The sequence below is a fragment of the Microcaecilia unicolor genome, chromosome 11 (genome assembly GCF_901765095.1).
Source record: "Microcaecilia unicolor chromosome 11, aMicUni1.1, whole genome shotgun sequence".
NCBI lineage: Eukaryota > Metazoa > Chordata > Amphibia > Gymnophiona > Siphonopidae > Microcaecilia > Microcaecilia unicolor.
In genome coordinates this window covers 107,132,117-107,152,705 of record NC_044041.1, presented here as the reverse complement: position 1 = coordinate 107,152,705, position 20,589 = coordinate 107,132,117, and the positions used below count along the sequence as shown (strand labels likewise).

General features: G+C 46.3%; 1 protein-coding gene across 1 annotated transcript; it reads left to right on the top strand.

Annotated features, from left to right (window-relative positions):
- Nucleotides 1–3,499: 3,499 nt before the first annotated feature.
- Nucleotides 3,500–18,796, top strand: TIMM13 (translocase of inner mitochondrial membrane 13). Its single transcript, XM_030220336.1, has 3 exons — nucleotides 3,500–3,815; nucleotides 6,868–6,936; nucleotides 18,529–18,796. Exons 1-3 carry the CDS (start codon nucleotides 3,711–3,713, stop codon nucleotides 18,625–18,627), a joined length of 273 nt encoding a protein of 90 aa, XP_030076196.1. The 5' UTR covers nucleotides 3,500–3,710; the 3' UTR covers nucleotides 18,628–18,796.
- The last annotated feature ends 1,793 nt before the right edge of the window (nucleotides 18,797–20,589 follow it).

The window sequence follows — 20,589 nt, the reverse complement described above, 5'->3', positions numbered from 1 at the left end:
TGGAACAGATGAAGAAATGAGCAGTGAGGCACATTCTAACGAAATTCAACAACCTCCTCCTGTCACTTGCACGAGCGCTGGAGAGTCTCAACACCGTGCGGGCCTATCTGGAGGCCAGTGGATGTCAGTGCTATAACAGGTTTTACCTTCTGGCAGACGTGTATAGAACTCACAGACCCAAGAGTGTACAGAGGACTATAACCGATTAATTCAAGCAAGCCTAATGTCAGTTAACTGAGACTGTATACTAAATGTATAATAATAAACAGTACTGTACATATGTTTATCAGATGTCAAGCTTCTTTGGGTCACAACGGTTAAGTGCATGCTCTGGTTAACAGCATGCATTTCTTTGGTCTCAGACCCTTGCACTTAAGCGAATTGCACAGTATTCCATGCTGTTAGGTTGAGAGAGTGTAGGATCGGATGTAGAAGCGAACCCTGGTTCTGTGTAATTAAATCTGGAGTTTGTGATAATGGGATTGGATGACACTGTTAGAAGGAGAACTGGAAACCAGGGTTGATGTGGCCAGTAAGGAACAATAAGAAGCAGATGTGCTGAATCACTTTTTGAAGAGTTCTTGCAATTAAAGGATGGGTGGGTATGCATAAAGGAACCCTTGATTCCATGTGAGATGAAAAGCATTGTTTGCTACTCTTCCGCCTGGGCCACCTTGCAAAATTTGAGACACTGTGTTTGTTAGGGAGGCAAAGAGATCTATTACAGGATGTGCACCCATCTGATGAACAGGGACTCAGTAATTATGGTCTTGAGAGTCCATTCATGATGATGCAGTTTGAGTGAATCTGCTAAGCGGTTCAAGTGACCTGGTAGGTAAGTTGCTGTTCTTTGGGATCCCAGACTTAGGACTAGGTTCCAAAGTGTGATCCTTCTTGACAGGGAAGGTGAGATCGTACTCCTTGTTTGTTGACATAGTACATGGCCACTTGATTATTTGTACTTGACTGGCTTGATTTGACAATTTTTATCTGACAAAGCTATTATAGCCAGTCGCATAGCTAAGACTCTAACTGCTGCGTTGGGTGCAAATGATGTTTACCAGCAAAAGATCCTTTAGAAGAGTCTTTTGTAATGCTTGAACAACTATCGGAGGTGTAGATCTGACAATTAGCTAATCGTCCAGCTAAGGGAATAACATGATGCTCTTCCCTTAGATGTGCTACCACTGTTACTACACATGTGGTAAGACCAAACGGTAGTACTTTGTAGTGATAATGAATTCTGGCCAGTGTGAAATGGAGGAATTGCTGTTATAATGGATGTATTGGTATATGCAGGTAAGCATCGCGAAGGTCTAAGGACACTAACCTGTGTCGAAAAGGGAGAACAGTGGTCAATGTAGTCATCCGATATTTCTCTCTTGAGATGTTTGTTGAGAATCCTGAGGTCCAACATGCCACGATAACCTCCAGACTTCTTTTGAATCAGGAAGTGCCTGGAGTTAAAAAAACAAAAAAAAAACAAAACAAAAAAAAAAACCAAAACCCCCAACTCCTCTGTGACACAGGAACAAACTCAATAGAGGCTCTGGCAACTTCAGAGCTTCAGGGACCTCTGTACCAATGGGGTGTCGTCGAGCAGATCCACCCACTGTGCCAACGATATCCACAATGGTGGACGACTCTTGAATGACAGGAGACAGCTGCTCCTGACCCCCGGCCGGTGAAAATCAGGGCCGGTCCTAGGGTCTCTGGCATCCCCCCCCCCCCCCTGCAGACTATGAGTTGGTGCCCCCCCCCCCATATCTTCTTTCTCTCTTCTCCCACCCTGCCCAGCGATTCTCCTTCGCCCCATTCCCTTCCCATTTATGACCACCTGCCTGCCCTCTTCTCCCCCCCCCCCCAACATCCCCCTTTTTCTTCTTGCCACCCTCCCTGCATGGTTTAAGTCTTCTTACATTTGCCTCCATCCCAGTGGCCGCATCATTTCAAAGCCCTGCCCGTCTCTAGCCTTCCCTCCCTTTGTGAGTTCGTTCCCGCAGAGTCCCGCCCTCGAGGAAATGACATCAGAAGGCGGGACTCTGCGGGAACAAACTCATGAAGGGAGGGAAGGCTAGAGATGGGCAGGGCTTTGAAATGACGCGGCCGCTGGGATGGAGGTAAATAAAAGATTTAAAGCCCCAAGGGCGGCACGGTATGGCGGTGCAGTGCTGCCCTTGAAGGCAGGTGCCCCCCTGCGGTGCTTACCCCGCTTACGGGGTTTGACCGGCCCTGGTGAAAATTAACCGAATCTGGGAAAGAGCCTGAACATTCTTGATTAACCAGAGACAATTCCATCGGTTGTACGGGAGGGTGCTCTTAGTATTTCTTCACTGGGATAGGTTTGACGGAAGATATTTTTGTGAGTCATCAGTTTTAAGGCATAAATCGCCACTCTCTAAATTGTCACTTTTTACATTAGCATCTTGTCTAGTGGGGTTTTTATTTAACCCCAACCAATGTAGGCACTGTATATGTGGGTCTGTAACTGCCATTTTTGTATTACAGAGAATACAGTCCTTGAAGCCTGAGTTTTGGGACACTGGAAAAAAAAATAACTCGGCTAAATTATTTTTAAAAAAATGGTAGGCACAAAATACTGAAAAAACAACTATATACACACACACCTGAAGGTGCAATGGGTTACTGTAATGAACCGTGGGGGAAAAAAAAAATAAAGATGTGGTGTGATTCTACTGTATATACTGATGGAAAGGTTTTTTGGGGGCTGGGTCACATTACACTAAGGAGTCACTGTTAGCTTTGTGGCTGCCTAGATGATACCACCGGCCATAGGAGCTACTTTGAAGCAGTGGCGTAGCTATGGCCCACCCAAAATTGTGCACTCTTGCTATGGCTTGTAGAGGTCCTCAAACTCCGTCAGCTGAAGATTTCCTCCTCAGGCAGCCAGTGCTCTTTCAAATGGCGGATGGCAGCACTTGCCTTGAGATGAAACCAACCCCAGCCCCTCTTCACATGCTTAGTTTTCATGCATGCACAGCCTGGTGGCCCTGGCATCAGTTCAAGGAAAGTGCTGCTGGCTTGTTTGGAAGAGTGCTGATTGTCAGAGCAGGAGGAAATCTCCAGCTGGTGGGGTTTGTAGATCCCCCTCCTGCTCAAGTATTTAATATTGTGGGCTTGCAGGTGGAGGGAGGGATGAAGAGCAGAGGGGGGGCTAGGGATGGGGGGAGGGCATGAATTCCATGCCCACCCACCTTGGACTCAGGCCCACCCAAAATTGGCTGGCTGGCTACGCCCCTGCTTTGAAGTCACCGGTCCGTCCTGTTTGCTTCCTACTTCCAGCAAAATAGTATTTGTCCCTACAATTGAAGTGCGGGTCAACACGTATGTCTGAATTTTTTTAATTTCTCTTTTGATCTCAGATTCCTGCCGTGTATGCCCCGTTAAATACTCCTATTGCTGAAAACGGGCACATTTCCTGCTTATCGTGTTTCCCACTTTTCTCAGTAGAAAGGGCCGGGGAAGGCGCCGGGCCCGACGGACAAAAACTGCACTTGCCGAAGCAAGCAGATGCCCAACTTTGGAGTTTTTGCAAACCACGGCTCCCAAGAGTCCCTGGTTCGGAAGTGCGTCATGGATAGCCTAGTCTGCTTCCGCTGTTGGAGGTGAAAGTGTTGCATGCGAGAGTGTAGGAAGGAGAATTTGGTGGTGGATTTTTAATTTATACACCCACCGCTGCTGTTTCAGCCATGGATGGCTTCGGCTCGGACTTCTCAGGGAAGGTGGATACGGGTAGCATCATGGAGCAGGTGAAGGTGCAGATAGCAGTGGCTAATGCCCAGGAGCTGTTGCAGGTGAGTGAGAGACACTGTGATCTCTAGGTCACTGTATTATCCTTACCTACTGCCCTGTAGAGGTATACTGTAATCATCATGCCTCATACTTTTTGACTGGCCAGAAATTAATCGTGTTATTTCTCTTGTTTATCAGATGTGTGGGAACTGTGGTAGATAAGAGATTATCAGACGGCATTTACTAAAGCTTAGCGTATGCTAATGGACATTAGCGTGCCCTGTGGCCCATAACTATAAAATAGGACCTGTGTCGTTTAGCGCTTTCTCAGCTTTAGTGTAGGGGCCCATGAGTCATCTGCCGCCCGTGCATTGAATTGTAACTTGGTATATGCCTCTCATCCGCAGAAAGTGTTCTGGGAGGGCAAGAGCCTCAAGGGGAGATAACTAGTATACGTTTGTAGTAATTTATACTAGTAATTCATGTAAGTCACGATCATGTCGGTAAGGGGTGTCTGTCACTTATCTCTCTCTCTCTCCCCCCCCCCCCCCCCCGTGTTTACCAAGCCGCGCAGGCGGGCTGTGTCGGCATTGTCCCGGGGCTTAGTAAACAAGGGGGGGGGGGGGTCTGGGTTTTCTTTGTAATATGTGCATTAACTATCCATATCCAATATGCAGGTAGCATTTTTCGCTAAAACTAATTCTCGTAAGTATTTTTTGTATAGCTGGCCAATACCAGGAGCTCCTCTGGATGAGGTGACAATTTGGATAACTTATGACACCAATTGTAATATATTTGACTAATATTTATAGAGGTGGTACAGGTAGAGATGGGTAGTATGTAAGAATTGTCTTGATAATAATTGTAATTATACTTGTTTTTGTAAGCTATTTTATATTTAGAGATGTATCTGCATATTATTTTCTCTTTACCTCATTGTAATTTAACAGAGGGCAAAGGATAAAATGTTTTGTGGGGTTTTGTGTATTTTCTCCTCTTCATAACTTTAGAAAGACTAAGCTCTAGCTGTATCAAATTTTATGTGGAGATAAGTTGTTAAGAACAATTGAGATTTTATCCTTTCAAATTTGGTGAGTGATTTGGGTGGGAGAGTTTGAAGTTTGCAACTTTGCATAAGAAATGTGTGTGTTTGTGGTTGTGTGTTTTTTTGTTTTTTGCACTACCAGCTTTATAGCCTTGAAGCAAATGGATTCAATCTGCCAGAGGTTGGTGCTTAGCTGAGGGGGGGACACCTCACTTTTTAAAGTTACTGAGTGATATGGGGGGTGAGAATTGGCATCCTTAAAAAACAAAACAAAACGGGTTAAATCAAGGCTATTTAGAAAGTAAAGAGAGGGACTGAGGCTGAAAGCTACCACAGGCAGAAATGTGTGGTTAGCAATGGATCTACATGCAGGGTGTAGAACGGGGTTCCATGCCAAAGTTGATTTATGTGGTAGGCATTGGCCTACAGCATATTAAAATGCCACAAAACACAGAAGTGTTTGAGGGAGAGCAATATAAGTATAACATGAAAAATTTACCGCCAAGTCAGAGGCAATGTAAAAGGTTAGTTATGAGGATTTAAGGCAATAAGGATTGAGTCGATGGCATTATTTGGTAAACTGCCCGCTAACGGTGCACTAGGATGCATCACTAGGGATTAGGCGCTGCCATTTTTAACAGTTGCAGCACCGGAGGCAAGAGTGAGTGGGTGGCCCTCCTGCCTTTCAACTTTTTGAAGTGAATACACTAGACTACCAGGGTCTAGTGTGCCTGCTTCATTGAAAGTTGCTGGGTACCAGAAAAGTCTTTCCAAGTGTCATAGGGTTGAGGCAGAACAGATTAGAACTACGCTACAGGAGATTAGTGGCCTGCCTAAGATCTAACTCAGGGAATTTTGACTTGCCCTTGGTCATCTACCTCATGTTTAATTGCTGTAACCAAAGAGCCACAGTAAGTATTAAACCTGAATTAATAGGTCTGTAAAGTAAACAAGAGGATGTGGTGCATTCTTCAAACCCAGATACAACTGTTCTCTTATACTTCCATGGCTGGTATGGTTCTTGAATGTGGCACTACCTGGACAACTACAAGTTTGCTTGATAGTGGTTTCAGCCATCTTGCTGTGGCTTTCTCCATAGGCAGATCAGATTTTCCCATCTCAAAGAGTTTAAACTGATTGGACAGAGACTGACTTTCTCTCTAATCAGGATCAAGAACTACATAAAAATCAGCACACAGGCCAACTACACAGCATCACCCTGGCTGAAATTCAGTCAAGCAAACTTGGACACAGTCTCACCCAGTACTGCTGCAAGAACAGTTCCTTATCAGTGACAGCATGAAACCTCACAGCTGGAGTCTACTTTTTTTTTTGTTACATTTGTACCCCGCGCTTTCCCACTCAGGGCAGGCTCAATGTGGCTTACATGGGGCAATGGAGGGTTAAGTGACTTGCCCAGAGTCACAAGGAGCTGCCTGTGTCTGAAGTGGGAAAGCGACCGATCAGTTTCCTGATTAAGTAATCTGTTCTTTAAAAAAAAAAAAAAAAAAAAAAGTTCATTTCCAGCAACGCTCCAAGAAGATAAAGCTGAAGTAGCCTCAAGTTATTACCTTTACCCCCAGTAGCAGCAAAGGGAGCTTTCAGGCCACATGCAGATGTTTTTCTGCAACCTGGAGAATCGGAGTAAAAATCACCAGTCATCGTCGGTCTCGCTTCTTATGTATCTTCACCTCATTTTCTGGAAAGAGTGGGGGGGGGGGGTCTCCTAGAACTGCCACAGTAGAAAGATAAGTGTAAATTTTAAAACAAATGTTAATGAGTCATTAAACTTGGCTTCTGTTGCAGTGAGAGGAGGAAAACAGCAGAAAATGGATCATGTTCTGCTGTAAAAATGTTCCTGTTCAGCTACAGGAGTGCTGCTTTGCTGACAGCAGCAATGTCTTGTCCTCCACAGAATGAATTTTCTTCTGGGTTAGAGCTTCAATCTGTACTTTGGAACTAAAGGCAACAGTCCACCCAGTGTGAGTGGTGTCACACAAGTCCATGACATCGTGAAGGCACTCTTGGCGATGGCAGTGGAATAACAGAGTTCATTTGTGTCTCACTAGAGAATGACGGACAAGTGTTTCCGGAAGTGCATCGGGAAGCCTGGAGGCTCACTGGATAACTCGGAGCAGGTAGTTTGCTGTTTTAAGAAGATCTGTGTGTAATGTGGAGATTTTGGTGATACCTTTTGCTTGTTTTTAAGGGCAGATGTAGGATTTTATTCATTTTCTTGTTTGCTTTCTTGTTGCTAAAGCTAGACCCAGGCTGTAATGCCAGAGAACTGTTAGCAGAACTGTTAGCAATCTAGCGATCCACTAGAAAGCATCACCTTCCTTCCCCACCCACCCACCCACCCCTGTGCAAGTAGAGCAGGAAAACAACTCAACTGGTATGTTTCCTGAACTGTGCAGTGTGCTTTGGCAAGTGATCAGAGGTCCGCCATATCCAGCCACCTTCTGGTTTAACAGTTCATATGATGATTTATATTTAGTCATTTAGCTGTGTAAACCCTGATGAACTTAGTGTGGGTAGTCAAGGCAGTAAGGGTCAGTGGGAGACTTTATTGTAAGTTTGACTCCCTGCTCTCCTCAACACCAAATCACAGTGGTTTACAGTAAAAACATTAAAACACATATAAAAAGTACTTCCTCAGGAGTTAGTCTTCAGTTCCTTACTTTAAACTCCTGATTATGTACAGTGCAGGTGAGAGAAGAAAATCACTGCTTTCCTTCCTGACCTCAGATCTGCTCATCAGCTCCTAATCCCTCAATGCGTGCTTTTTCCCTAGTGTAAAACTAGTTTACACCTTCTATTTTTCTGGCAAAGCTTTAAGCTGATTTAGTTCTGTAGCCATAACTGCTACTACTGCTGGCATATCATTCTGTAATGTCACTCTTTACACCGACTTTTGAAGGAAGGAATGTTTTAAATCTTAGTCATTATGCACCCCCCCTGTTATTTGTAGTCAAAGATCAATAGATATATTGGTATCTAAAGTTGAACCTTGGTGCCATCCTTCTGTTGTATTCTACTTTCAGTTTGCTTGTTTAATGGTTTGTTAAACTAGGTATGTCAGACACCTGGCTTAACGAATCCCTTTGTCCAGTCTGCTGCATCTCTCCTATTTATCTTGTCAGCTTCTTGGCCCCTGCTTGCACTTCTTTCACTGAAGAATAATATCCTATTTTATTCTTTCCTCCAGCATCCTGGACTGTTCCTCTTTGGGCCTGTTTGAATGATGCACCACTTTTTGCTGATGGAGCCTGGTTCTTTGGGGGGTTTGCTATAGTGTTCACCAGATGCCCATTGCCATAATCTGCAGAGGCAGGAGCAGACACAATTGCTCCCATTCAGGGCTGCTTTAACCACCTATGGGGTCCTGAGCACGCTTTTATGTACAGCAGCACCCCCCCCTTACTAGCCAAGATGCTTTCTGGGGGTTTAAAAAAAAGTGGCACAGTGATATAGAGCCCCTGTTGGTTGATGCTGCTGATGGCTCGCCCCTTCTGACATGCATTTTGTGCTGCCTTTGTTTCCCCTGGAAAGCAGCAGGTTAGGCTGGGAGGGTGGGGCAGGAACCTTCTGGAGTGGGTTATGAGCATAGGGCAGCTGCATCGGTAAAAGCAGCCAAGCTCCCAATGCCTTCTGATGCTCTTCTCATCTACTTAGCTTCTTGCTGTCACCAGCAGTGATCACAGCACTCTTCCAGGTTTAGCACCCAACTCAAACTCTTACTGCTTTCCTCTTTTTCACTGGTTCTGTCTGTCTCTCTCCAACGCGTGGTGTCTCTGAGAGGATCAGGTAGCATGGTAGCAAGAGTTGCTATCAAACGCACTTGACCAAATATCTCGCCACCAGCTGTCACACAGTTCCACTAGGCTAGATTAACTCTCACCTCACCCCTATCAAATCTTAAAGTTGAACAGCCCTAACCTCTGTAGCCAAATAAGAGTGTTGTTCATCCCGTTATCGTTCTTGTTGCCCTTCTCTGTAACTTTTCTAGATTCTTTGTACAATGATGTGAAAAAGTGCCCCCCCCTCCTGATTTCCCCCCAATTATATGTCGCACTTAGGTTTTAAGTATATTCAAAGTATATCCTGCCCATCAAGTAAATGCCTGAGCAGCTTACAATCTAAATTAGCTCTCGCCTGACTTGATTCAGGATTCTAGGCACACAGTGGCCACCAATATATGTAGCTTAAATCTTTTAATCCTGTTACATTAGAAGGAGAATTGGATAATACAAGTGGCTGTTCCTCTGTGGCCTTTTATTTTCCATAAATCAGGTGTGTTGGGCATATGTTGGCAGTGCCCACTGTAGCTCCAGAAGTGGCGGAGAATAAGTGAATTGGATCAGAAGTGTTGCAGGGTGAGAGTGAGGAGATCGTAGGTTATGACCAGATGGGGAAAGAGTAAATTGAGGAATTCAAGCCCCAATGATCAGTTCCCCACACTGTTCCGAATAGTGTGGGGGAATTAATTTCCTTATGATCAGCACTAATAACATGCAAATTTATACACGTTATTAGTGCTGATCATTGGGGGACTTCTGCAGGAAAATTGTGCACAATGCTCCTGCAAAAGAGGTTTCACAGATTAGGGCTGTCGAAGCCCGGACCTGTCAAACCTAAGGCCAAGCCCCCCAAACAATAAAAAAAAAACAAAAAACTTGTGGTTGTGGGACCTCTTCTAGCTCCCCACCTACCCACCTGGGGGCTAGCCTGATGGTCTAGTGCCTCCCTCCAGCGACACACCCCGATTCCTTGAAAAAGGATGAGAAAGTTGCTCCCTTATATGGTGGTGAAGCCCTGCCCAGCACACTCCAGGATGCACTGGGCAGGGTGCTTCCATTTTGAGGCAGCAAGAGGAGGGAGGGTATACTACACCTTCCTCCTGTTCCAAGGAATGGGGAGGGGGGTGCACTAGACCACCTGGCTAGTATGGGTTCCATGGGGCCACTAGGTTATTTTATTGTTGGGGGGGGGGGGGGGGTCTGGAATCATGCAAATGCATGCTGGACAGGATCTCTCCATTCCTCCCCAATGCCCTGACAAACCCTAATGCCAGTTCCAAGCTGGCGTACGGTTTACTGCAGGAGCAGTGCCCTTGTTTGGTGCATTGCCCACTGAACATTGGGGAGGAATATTAATTCCCCCTATTTAGCATATATTTGCATATAATCATTCATAGCCAGCAAGCACATTATGACACCTGCTCGCTGGCTGTGATCATCAGGCACCCACGTTTGTGATCATCGGCCTGTTAGAAGGGCTGTGAGGATTAAGTAGACTGAGACCCCTCTTCCAATCTTTCTCTTCTCTGTATCAGTCACTAAGATAACATAAGAATTTCCATACAGTGGTCAGACCCAAAGATTCATCAAGGCAAGTATCCTGTTCCAAGTGGCCAGTCCAGGTTTGAAGTACCTGGCAGGATCCAAAAATGTAGAGAGATTACATGCTCCAGGGATAAACGGTGGCTTTCTTTAAGTCTGCCTTTGTTCATTACAGTTTACGGACCGTTCCTCCCAGGAACTTACCCAACTATTCTAACTGCTTTTACCACATCCTCTAGTAACAAACTTCAGAGCTTAATTGCATGTTGATTGGGAGGAAAAATTGCTCCGATTCATTTTATGCTGTTCTTAACTTCAGTCATTGTACCTTTTGAAAAAATAAATAATTAGCAATTATGCATTTCACTCTATTTATAATTTTATGGACCTCTATAATATCTTCAAGTTAAACAGCCCTAACCTCTGTAATCTTTCCCAAATAAGAGTGTTGTTCATCTCCTTTATCATTTTTGTTGCCCTTCTCTGTACCTTTTCTAAATCCTCTGTCCAATGATGAAAAAAGTGCCCCCCCCCTCCTGATTTCTCCTATTACTGCATATATATCACAGTTGAGTTTTTAAGTTTATTCAATGATTTTCTATCCTACCCATCAAATAAATGTCTGAGAGGCTTACATTCCTTGTCATCAAGCAGATGAAGCCATTACGTATGGGTTATGTCCATCAACCAGCAGGGGAGATAGAGAGCACTCAAACTTTCACAGTGCCCTCTTGGCCAGCTAGCTCCACTGCCTCTTCAGTATTCTCTATCTCCCCTAGCAGGGTGGCTGCAGCTTGTTCGAGCTCCAGAAAAATCTGCCGGGAGGTGGTTCCTGGCTTGCCAGTTGTTAACCGGGGTGTTGGAGGCTATAGCAGCTTCACTTTAAAGGCACATAGGTTAGCCCTTTCCCTGCCTTACCCATACCTCTGTGGATGTGGACATATTGCCTTGCTTTCCCTGTCCTTACCCACCAACAGTGGATGCAGGCATATAGGTTCACCTTTCCCTGCCTTTCCCACTCATCTGAGCCTCCGGAGTCTTCAATACCTCTGCTTTCCTCACAGCTTAAAAAAAAAAAAAAAAGTCGCGTCGCATTTTTAAACGCAGAGACACTGGAACAGAGGTTTTTGACCTGATTTTCAGCAGGATCGTAGTTGTACACTAGATCCTTTGAGGTAAGAGTGTTTTCCAACTCCTCCGGGGTGGGCCCGCGATCGGGGCGATTTTGGCGCGAAACCGCCATTTTGGATTTTACCGCCATTTTTCGGCGATGGCTGCAGACAATGTAAAGCGCTGTTCCACTTGTGGCAAGCGCAAATCAGCAGCAGGGCTCTGTAAATCGTGCTGTACTGGCGTAGGAGCCGGCCCGAGCATGGCGAGCGATGTTTCTTCCCGCTCTGAGTTGGCAGCGGGCGCCATTTTGCTTACACCGCATGGCACGGCCTCCGTGGACACGGAGAGACCTGAGCCGGGTGGGGCACCTCGAGATGAGGTTATTTCAGGAGTGGCTAGCACCGGACAGGATTTGGGTGCCCAGGGTGAGATTTTCTCCCCGGATTTTGTGCTTTTGCTGCATAAAGCATACATGATGAAAAGAGCCCTTCCTCAAGGGTCGCCTGAGGCTCCTCTGATTGCCCCCCCCCCCCTGATGGATTCTGGCCTGGGACTGCCCAGTGAGGTTTTTTTCCCGGATGCTTGGCCTAAAGATAAGCGCAGAAGGGTTAATTCCCCTTCAGATTGTGGTGCACCTTTCCCCCCCCCGTGGTCGGGGTGTGAGGATTCGGAGAACTCTGACAGACGTTCTTGGTCTGAGGAACCAGAGTCAGGTGCGGATTTACCACAGGATCTGGATGATCCCTCTGCAGTGAGGATTTTCCACCGTGATGAACTGCCAGCGCTTATTTCAGATACCCTGCAGACCCTCTCGATTGAAGATCCTGACAGTGGCATGGCCTCCTCGGGTAATCCCAGGATGGCTAGTACCAAGAAAGCTGCTCGGGCCTTCCCTTTGCATGACTCCATCCTAGAGCTTGTTTCGGCTCAGTGGGCTGACCCCGAGGGACCTTTGAGAGTTTCCAGGGCTATGGGGCAGTTATACCCTCTGCGTGAGGGACATATGGCTCGTTTTCAAATGCCTACAGTGGATGCCCTAGTCACTGCGGTGACAAAGAGAACTACCCTCCCTGTTGAAGGAGGTGTTGCCCTGAAGGATGTTCAAGACCGTAGGCTGGAAACAGCATTGAAATGGTCCTTTGAAATTGCAGGTCTCACTGTTCGGGCGTCTGCATGCAGCTGTTATGCTGTTAGAGCCTGCCTAGCTTGGCTGCAACAGGCAGTGGCTCAGCCCGGAGATGGAGCGGAGCCCTTCTTGGATGTGGCTCTGCGGATGGAGGTGGCCTTGTCCTTTCTGGCTGATGCCCTTTATGACCTTGTCAGAGCTTCGGCTAAACAAATGGCAGTAGCAGTGGCGGCTCGCCGTCATCTGTGGTTACGATACTGGGCAGCGGACATGGCCTCTAAGCAAAGATTGGTGAAGTTGCCTTTTCAAGGACTTCTCCTATTTGGTGAGGAGTTGGAGAAACCCCAGCGCTTGCCCGAAGATAGGCAGAGGCCTTCCTCTAAGGGCCAGGCGGTCCACTCCTCGTACAGACCTCGCTTCCGTGAAGCTAGAAGGTACCGCCCGGGGCGTTCTGCTGGGTTCACTTCACGTGCCCGTGGTCAGCAGAGGAACTCCTTTCGCTCGGACAAGCGTTCCGCAGCCGGTGGCTCAAGACCAGGAGTTCAGGGGCGACCATCTCTATGATGGTGCGCCGGCCCTCTCCTCAATGCCTGTCATCGGAGGTCGGCTTTCCCTCTTTGTCGAGGAGTGGGCCAAGATTTCCTCAGATCAGTGGGTTCTGGACCTGATCAGAGATGGATACAGAATAGAATTCAACGCCCCAGTAAGAGACGTGTTTGTGGAGTCCCGATGCGGTTCTGCCGTCAAACGGGCAGCGGTGGAGGAGACTTTACAAGGTCTGATTCAGTTAGGGGCAGTGACCCCGGTGCCTCCCGCCGAGCAAGGCTGCGGCCGATACTCCATCTACTTTGTGGTGCCGCAAAAAGGTGGGTCCTTTCGCCCTATTCTGGACTTAAAAGAAGTGAACAAGTCCCTGAGAGTGCGGCATTTCCACATGGAATCCCTGCGCTCCGTCATTGCGGCGGTACAGCCAGGAGAGTTTCTCACGTCTCTAGACCTGAAAGAAGCTTACTTGCACATACCGATTTGGCCCCCGCACCAGATGTTTCTGAGGTTTGCGGTGTTGGGAAAACATTTCCAGTTCAGGGCCTTGCCTTTTGGCCTCGCCACAGCTCCCCGAACCTTTTCGAAGGTAATGGTGGTAGTAGCTGCTTTTCTCAGGCGAGAAGGTATCAGGGTTCACCCGTACCTAGACGACTGGCTCATCAGAGCAGACTCTGCAACAGAGAGCTTACAAGCTACAGCCAGAGTGGTCTCAGTACTGCAATCTCTAGGCTGGGTCGTCAATATGGCCAAAAGTCACCTGTCCCCTTCACAATCTCTAGAGTTTTTGGGGGCCAGGTTCGACACAGTCTCGGGCTGTGTGTTCCTACCCGAGCTAAGGCGGTGCAAGCTTCAGAATCAGGTCCGTCTGCTCCTGAGGATGCCCCGCCCGCGAGCTTGGGACATTGTCCAGCTGCTGGGATCGATGACAGCCACGATGGAAGTGGTATCCCTGGGCGAGAGCGCACCTGAGACCTCTACAGTATTCCCTCCTCCGGAGATGGTCTCCTATTTCTCAGGATTACCAATGCAGACTTACTTGGCTCCCTGCGGCCCGACTCAGCATGGAGTGGTGGCTCTCGGACAGCATGCTGCGGCGAGGAATGCCGCTGACGCTCCACGTTTGGTGCCTAGTGGTAACAGATGCCAGCCTGAAGGGCTGGGGCGCACACTGCAAGGGGAAGCATGCCCAGAGTCTATGGACACCCGAGGAGTCGGAGTGGTCCATCAACCGCCTAGAGTTGAAAGCGGTGTTTCAGGCGCTTCTGGCCTTTCAAGTGACCCTGGAAGGGATTGGCTGTCAGAGTGATGTTGGCCAACACGACAACGGTGGCCTATATAAATCGACAAGGCGGAACAAGGTGCAGAGCACTAGCCGTGCAGGCCGAACTGATTTGCCACTGGGCCGAGCTGCATCTTCAGTGTCTGTCGGCAGCTCATATTGCAGGTCAGAGCAATGTGCAGGCCGATTATCTGAGCAGGCATCAGATCGATCCAGCAGAATGGAATCTGGCAGACGAAGTATTCCTGCAGATCTGTGCCAAATGGGGCAAGCCCGTGATGGATCTAATGGCGACAAGTGCCAATACCAAAGTCCCGTGCTTCTTCAGCAGACGGAGAGATCCTCGCTCGGCGGGGTTGGATGCCTTGGCTCAACCCTGGCCTCCGGGTCTACTTTATGTGTTTCCCCCATGGCCCTTGATAGGGCGCCTGCTCTTGCGGATTCGGCTGCACCCAGGAGAAGTGGTCCTCATCGCCCCGGATTGGCCAAGGAGACCTTGGTATGCAGACCTCCGACAGATGCTCCTGGAGGCTCCTCTGCCATTACCTCTGGTACCGAACCTGTTGACTCAGGGACCGGTAGCCATGGAGGACGCCGGCCGCTTTGGTCTTACGGCATGGCTATTGAGAGGGCGCAATTGAGGGATAAAGGTTATTCCAATAAAGTTATTTCCACTCTCCTGCAAGCCCGCAAGCGGTCCACTTCCGTGGCTTATGCCAGGATTTGGTGCCTGTTTGAGTCTTGGTGTGCTTCCAGAGCCATTGCTCCAATGCGGGCTCCTGTCTCGCCGATTCTGGACTTTTTGCAGGAAGGTGTACTAAAAGGCTTGGCCTATAATTCCCTGCGGGTGCAGGTGGCAGCGTTGGCCTCCCTTCGTGGTAAGGTGGAAGGCATGTCTTTGGCTGCTCACCCAGATGTGGCACGGTTTCTTAGAGGGGTGCTTCGGCTCCGACCTCCAGTGCGAGCACCCTGTCCAGCTTGGAACCTGGGGCTAGTTTTGAAAACCCTGCAGGCATCTCCTTTTGAGCCGCTTCGGCGAGCATCGGAGAAAGATTTGACACTGAAGGCCGTTTTTCAGGTGGCCATTACCTCGGCGAAACGGGTGTCAGAGCTCCAGGCGCTGTCCTGTAGAGACCCATTTCTGCAATTTTCAGAGTCCAGAGTCACGGTTCGGACCGTGCCTTCCTTTATGCCTAAGGTGGTTTCAGCCTTTCACCTAAACCAGCCTATTTTCTTGCCCTCTTTTTCAGAGGAAGAGTTTCCAGAATCTTTTGGGCAGCTGCACCTTTTGGATGTGCGCAGGACTCTGCTGCAGTATCTGCGAGTTACTAACTCTTTCAGGACTTCTGATCATCTGTTTGTTTTGCTATCCGGTTCTCGCAGAGGGTCTCCAGCGCCTAAAGCCACTATTGCCCGCTGGCTCAAAGAAACTATCTTTTCAGCTTATCTGCTGGCCGGCAGGGTTCCGCCTGTAGCCTTTAAGGCACATTCTACTAGAGCGATTTCTTCCTCTTGGGCTGAAACTGGAGCACTCTCTCTTCAAGAGATATGCAGTGCAGCAACATGGGCTTCTAAGCTCTCCTTTGCCCGACATTACAGGCTGGATGTGGCTGCCAGGAGGGATGCGCGTTTTGGTGCACAAGTGCTAGCGCGTGGTGTGGCTTGTTCCCACCCTATCTAGGGATTGCTTTGTTACATCCCATACGTAATGGCTTCATCTGCTTGATGACAAGGAAGGGAAAATTAGGTTCTTACCTTGGTAATTTTCTTTCCTTTAGTCATAGCAGATGAAGCCATGAGCCCTCCCTGTATGATTGTCTGTGTGCTGTGAATCTGTTTTTCAGGTTCTGTTCTAATTTCCTGAAGTTCCTTCCTTGGGAGAAAGTTGGAAAACAATCTTCAGGTTTCATGTTCAGTTTAAATTTAGGAGGATGTGTTCATTCCCTCCAGCATGTTTTTTTTTGGAGGATGTGTTGATTCTCTCCAGGAGGCGCATGTGTTCCCCTCCAGTTCTATAAATAGGAGGATGAGTTAATTCCCTCCAGTGTGTTGGGAGGATGTGTGATTCCCTCCAGGAGGCGCTTGTGTTCCCCTCCACTTATACAATAAGGAGGATGAGTTTATTCCCTCCAGGAGGATGTGCATTCCCTCCTTTATGAGTTCATGCCCTTGTGATGGGCCATCGTTCGCTGTGAAGAAAGCTCTTGTGATTCCCATTGCGGTTTGCCATACTGCTTTGGAAGCTTCAAATACTGAAGAGGCAGTGGAGCTAGCTGGCCAAGAGGGCACTGTGAAAGTTTGAGTGCTCTCTATCTCCCCTGCTGGTTGATGGACATAACCCATACGTAATGGCTTCATCTGCTATGACTAAAGGAAAGAAAATTACCAAGGTAAGAACCTAATTTTCCCATCTAAATAAAGTAAAGAGAGATGAGAAATAAATATTGACAAGAGCTTAGGAAAGCGGGAAGAACTACAATTTCAATGAGAAAAAAGGAGGAAAAATTGAATTGTTCTCATAATACTGCCACATGCTGTCAGCTATCACTTGCGACCCCTGACGCAGGCGCTGGGCACCAAAACACGGACCGTGTCGGGTCCATTCAAGCATTGTCTCATCAACATATAAAATTAAAGACTTTATTCCCCCTTTTTTTGAAGGCCCTTGGTGCTTTTTGGTTTTGTTAAAAGATCAGAAAGCATTTCAGTGTGACATAGATGCAATAATAGGGGAAATCAAGAGGGGGGAGGAGACTATCATATTACTGCGTCTCTCAAGATGTGATGACCACAATCGTATACAGCATTCAAGATGTGGTCACATCAAGGAGCCATACAGAAGCATTAAAATATGCTTGGTTTTATTCTCCATTCCTTTCATACTAATTCTTAACATTTCTATTTGCTTTCTTGGCTGTGCCATACGTTGAGCAGAGGATTTTGCATATTGTCCTTCATGATGCCCTAGATTAATTTCCTGAGTGGTAACTCTGAAAAAGACTAAAAAAACAACAAAACCGGGCACTTTATGTAAAAAGTAGAATACAAATCTACATAACTTAATATCCAAATTAGGCTTGTTTTTCTGAAGTAGGCTCTGAAAACTGTAAGGCTGTTTATAGCTATTCTGCATGCTGTTTTTAGATTCTTTGATTTGTAACGTTTTAGTTTGTATTTTGTATTTATCTCCATTACTTTTTATTCATTTTTTTTAGGGCTGCATTTTGATTAAAAATCGTAATTAATTGCACATTTAAGGGAGTTGCTATTTCTAGTTCCCACTGCAGTTCCTTGTGACTCTGGGCAGTGGAGGATTAAGTGACTTACCCAGAGTCTCTCAAGGAGCTGCAGTGGGAACAAAAATAATGTATCTTTAAACACATGATTAATAGCAATTAAAATTGTAATCGAAATGCAGCCCTACTCCAAATATTTGCAAATTTGGCATGCAAATCTCGTATCTCATGAACATTCATTGTAGGAATCCTGAAAACCTGGTTGTCTGGGGTGCCTCCAGGACCAGGTTTGGGAACCACTGATATATGCTCATCTAAGAGGGCTATGCAAGCTTCAAAAACCTTAACCAAGGCTTGTCTAGGTTCAGCCTTTGAGGGCTGCAAGCAAACTAGGTTTTCAGAATGTCCCTAATGACTATGGCTGAGAGAGATTTACAAGCATGATTCATTAGGGACATTCTGAAAACCTGACCTGTATGCAGCCCTTGAGGACTGAATTAGCCAAGACTGCTTTAATGTAATATAGCACTTACAGGGCCTGTAGTGCATAAAATGCAAAGGCCATGTCAAAATCCAATTAACTTTGAAAAAATACAGTAGTGGACTTCTTGTAACTGTTGCAGACTGCTGTACTTCACTGCCTTTCTAAAAGCTACTGAATGAGCAGAGCATTTCCACACTCAAAAATAAAATTGATGTGGAGGAGGGGGTGGCATAATGAATTGAAAGGCGTATCTCAATCTTAGCACTCATTGGAGTACTTCCTTAGAGATTTAGCAGTTTTGATCACATCTGTGAAAACAATTTTGCTTATTCATTTCAATTATTAGTGGAAGTTGGTTATGATTTCTTTTGGTCTTGGAAAAAAAAAACCCCATAAGAGTTTTGGGAGGGGATAGCTTTGGCTATGGTCAACAATCACTGTGGCAACAGTGCTGCCTGTCCTAAGTGGGCTCCTATGGAGTCTCATATCACCAGGTCTGTGACGGGGTGGGGGAGTGAGTTTCTTGTGGCCTGGGCTATATAGCCTTACCTTGTTTCTCCTCTCTTCTCTTCCCCCCCCCCCCCCCCCCCCCCCGTGTCTGCAGAAATGCATAGCTATGTGCATGGACAGGTATATGGATGCCTGGAATACAGTCTCGCGTGCATACAACTCAAGACTTCAGAAGGAGAGAGCTAAAATGTGATGTTGTGTCTGATCTTCATGGAAGCATACGTACAAACCTGACCTTTTGTGGCCTGAGTACTGGTAGACTATGGAAAAAGGATCTACGGCTAGGACAACAGGACCTCGCTCTGTATTTCTAACATCTTGTACCCCACATTAATAAAGATCTTGTTTTTTTTTAGATTGCAGCATGAATGCTTTTAATAATGTGACTGCGCTGAATAAGCTTTTCAAGCAGGAATGTAGCACAAGACTTCCTAAACTAAAGTCGTGCCCCTACTACCAGTCACGTATATGGAAGGTATTGCTCTCCAACATATGGATATCATAAATATCCACTGAAGATATCCTGAAAAACTGACTGATAAGGGGGGTCAATAGAACTGGAATGGGAAGCCTTAGATTTAGCAATAGACCCAGAATACATATGTGGTTTCTAGATGGACACCTACTCACTGTGGTGATTGTTGTACTTGGAATTATCTGTATTTAGCTCAACTCTTAGAGGCACCTGCTAGTCAATTAAATGTGATGCACTGAATTGTGCTCCAGCAAGTGAGCTGCATCTGCCTGCCTGACACCAGCGTGTTGCTTCAGGGGAGAAAGCTAGAAAAACAGTTGACAGGTGTGGTCCTACAACACTGCTGGTATGGCAGGAAAGGAAATGGGGGTTATAGTAGGCTGTGAAACAGCATTACAGAGGAAGCAGACAAATAATAGATACAAATTTTAGGATACATTATTAATAGGAGTTTCACCTATTAGTGAGGCCTTCCTTAGAGGATCAGCCCTGCCTTGAGTGCCAGATCTTGGAAGTAATGAAAAATAAAAGTATTTGATAGTGACACTATAGGAGAGACTGCTGACAGATCAAGAGAGGAGGAGGAGGAGATGCTGCTGGGAACACACGCTGAGTGAAAGTGGAGAAGGAAACTAGAAGTGGTTTTGTGCACACATCCAGGGGAGAGTTCTGTAAGTACCAAGCAGGAGAAGACTGACTGCCCTGAACATCAAAATGGGACAGAGAAGAGATGGTTCTCAAAATATGCTGAGTAGTAGAGGTAACAGATGGCTAAGGACAGAATTAGGGGGGAGGGTGTATAGGGAAGAGAGAGTTTGCTGCAACTACTAGGAGAGTTCATATAAATAAGGCATGGGGCACTTTACAGCAATCTAGAACCAGTGGTTTAGTTAGACCATGGTGGATGGTTGGTCTTTCACTATAGAAAAGATAAGTAATATACTTAAATTATATAAAAACATAAGCGTTGCCATAGTGGGACAGCTTAAAGGTCCATCAAGCCCACTATCTTGTTTTCAACAGTAGCCAATCCAGGTCATAAGTACCTGCCAAGATCTCAAAACAGTAATACAGATTTTGTGCTGCATATCCTAGAAATAAGCAGTGGATTTTCACAAGTCCATCTTAATAATGCTTCATGGACTTTTTTTTTTTAGGAAATTATTCAAACCTTTTTCTAAACACTGGTAAGCTAACTGTTCTTAACCACATTCTCCAGTGATGCATTTCAGTTAAATTATACATTGTGAAGACATATTTTCTCTGGTTTGTTCTAAATTTACTATTTAATAGCTTCATTGGTGTGCCCTAGGCCTAGTATTTTTGAAAAGAGTAAACAAGCGATTCATGTCTACCTGTTCCACTCCACTCAGTATTTTATAGACCTGTTATATCTCCCCTCAGCCATCTCTTCTCCATGCTGAAGAGCTGTAGCTGCTTTAGCCTTCCTCATACTGGGGAGAGATGTAGGTCAGATATTGGGGAAACATGCATTCAAATAAATTCTATATAAGGGAAGATGAATTAAAGCCCTGGCACTGGAGCGTTTTAAGAGGTTAGATATCTGATTAAGTCCAGGGTAGGTCCTGAGTTTGATTAAATGTCCTTGGGGATTCTTCAGCCTTAATGCTAAATTCCAGTGGGTGTGAGTTTTATTTGTGTAATCTGAGCCATGTTAGA

Bases quoted from the DNA above. Each gene is read 5' to 3' on its own strand.
- TIMM13 (XM_030220336.1), top strand. From the start codon at position 3,711: ATGGATGGCTTCGGCTCGGACTTCTCAGGGAAGGTGGATACGGGTAGC. The intron at 3,816-6,867 runs GTGAGTGAGAGA...GTGTCTCACTAG, and splicing joins ATGCCCAGGAGCTGTTGCAG to AGAATGACGGACAAGTGTTT. The intron at 6,937-18,528 runs GTAGTTTGCTGT...CCGTGTCTGCAG, and splicing joins CACTGGATAACTCGGAGCAG to AAATGCATAGCTATGTGCAT.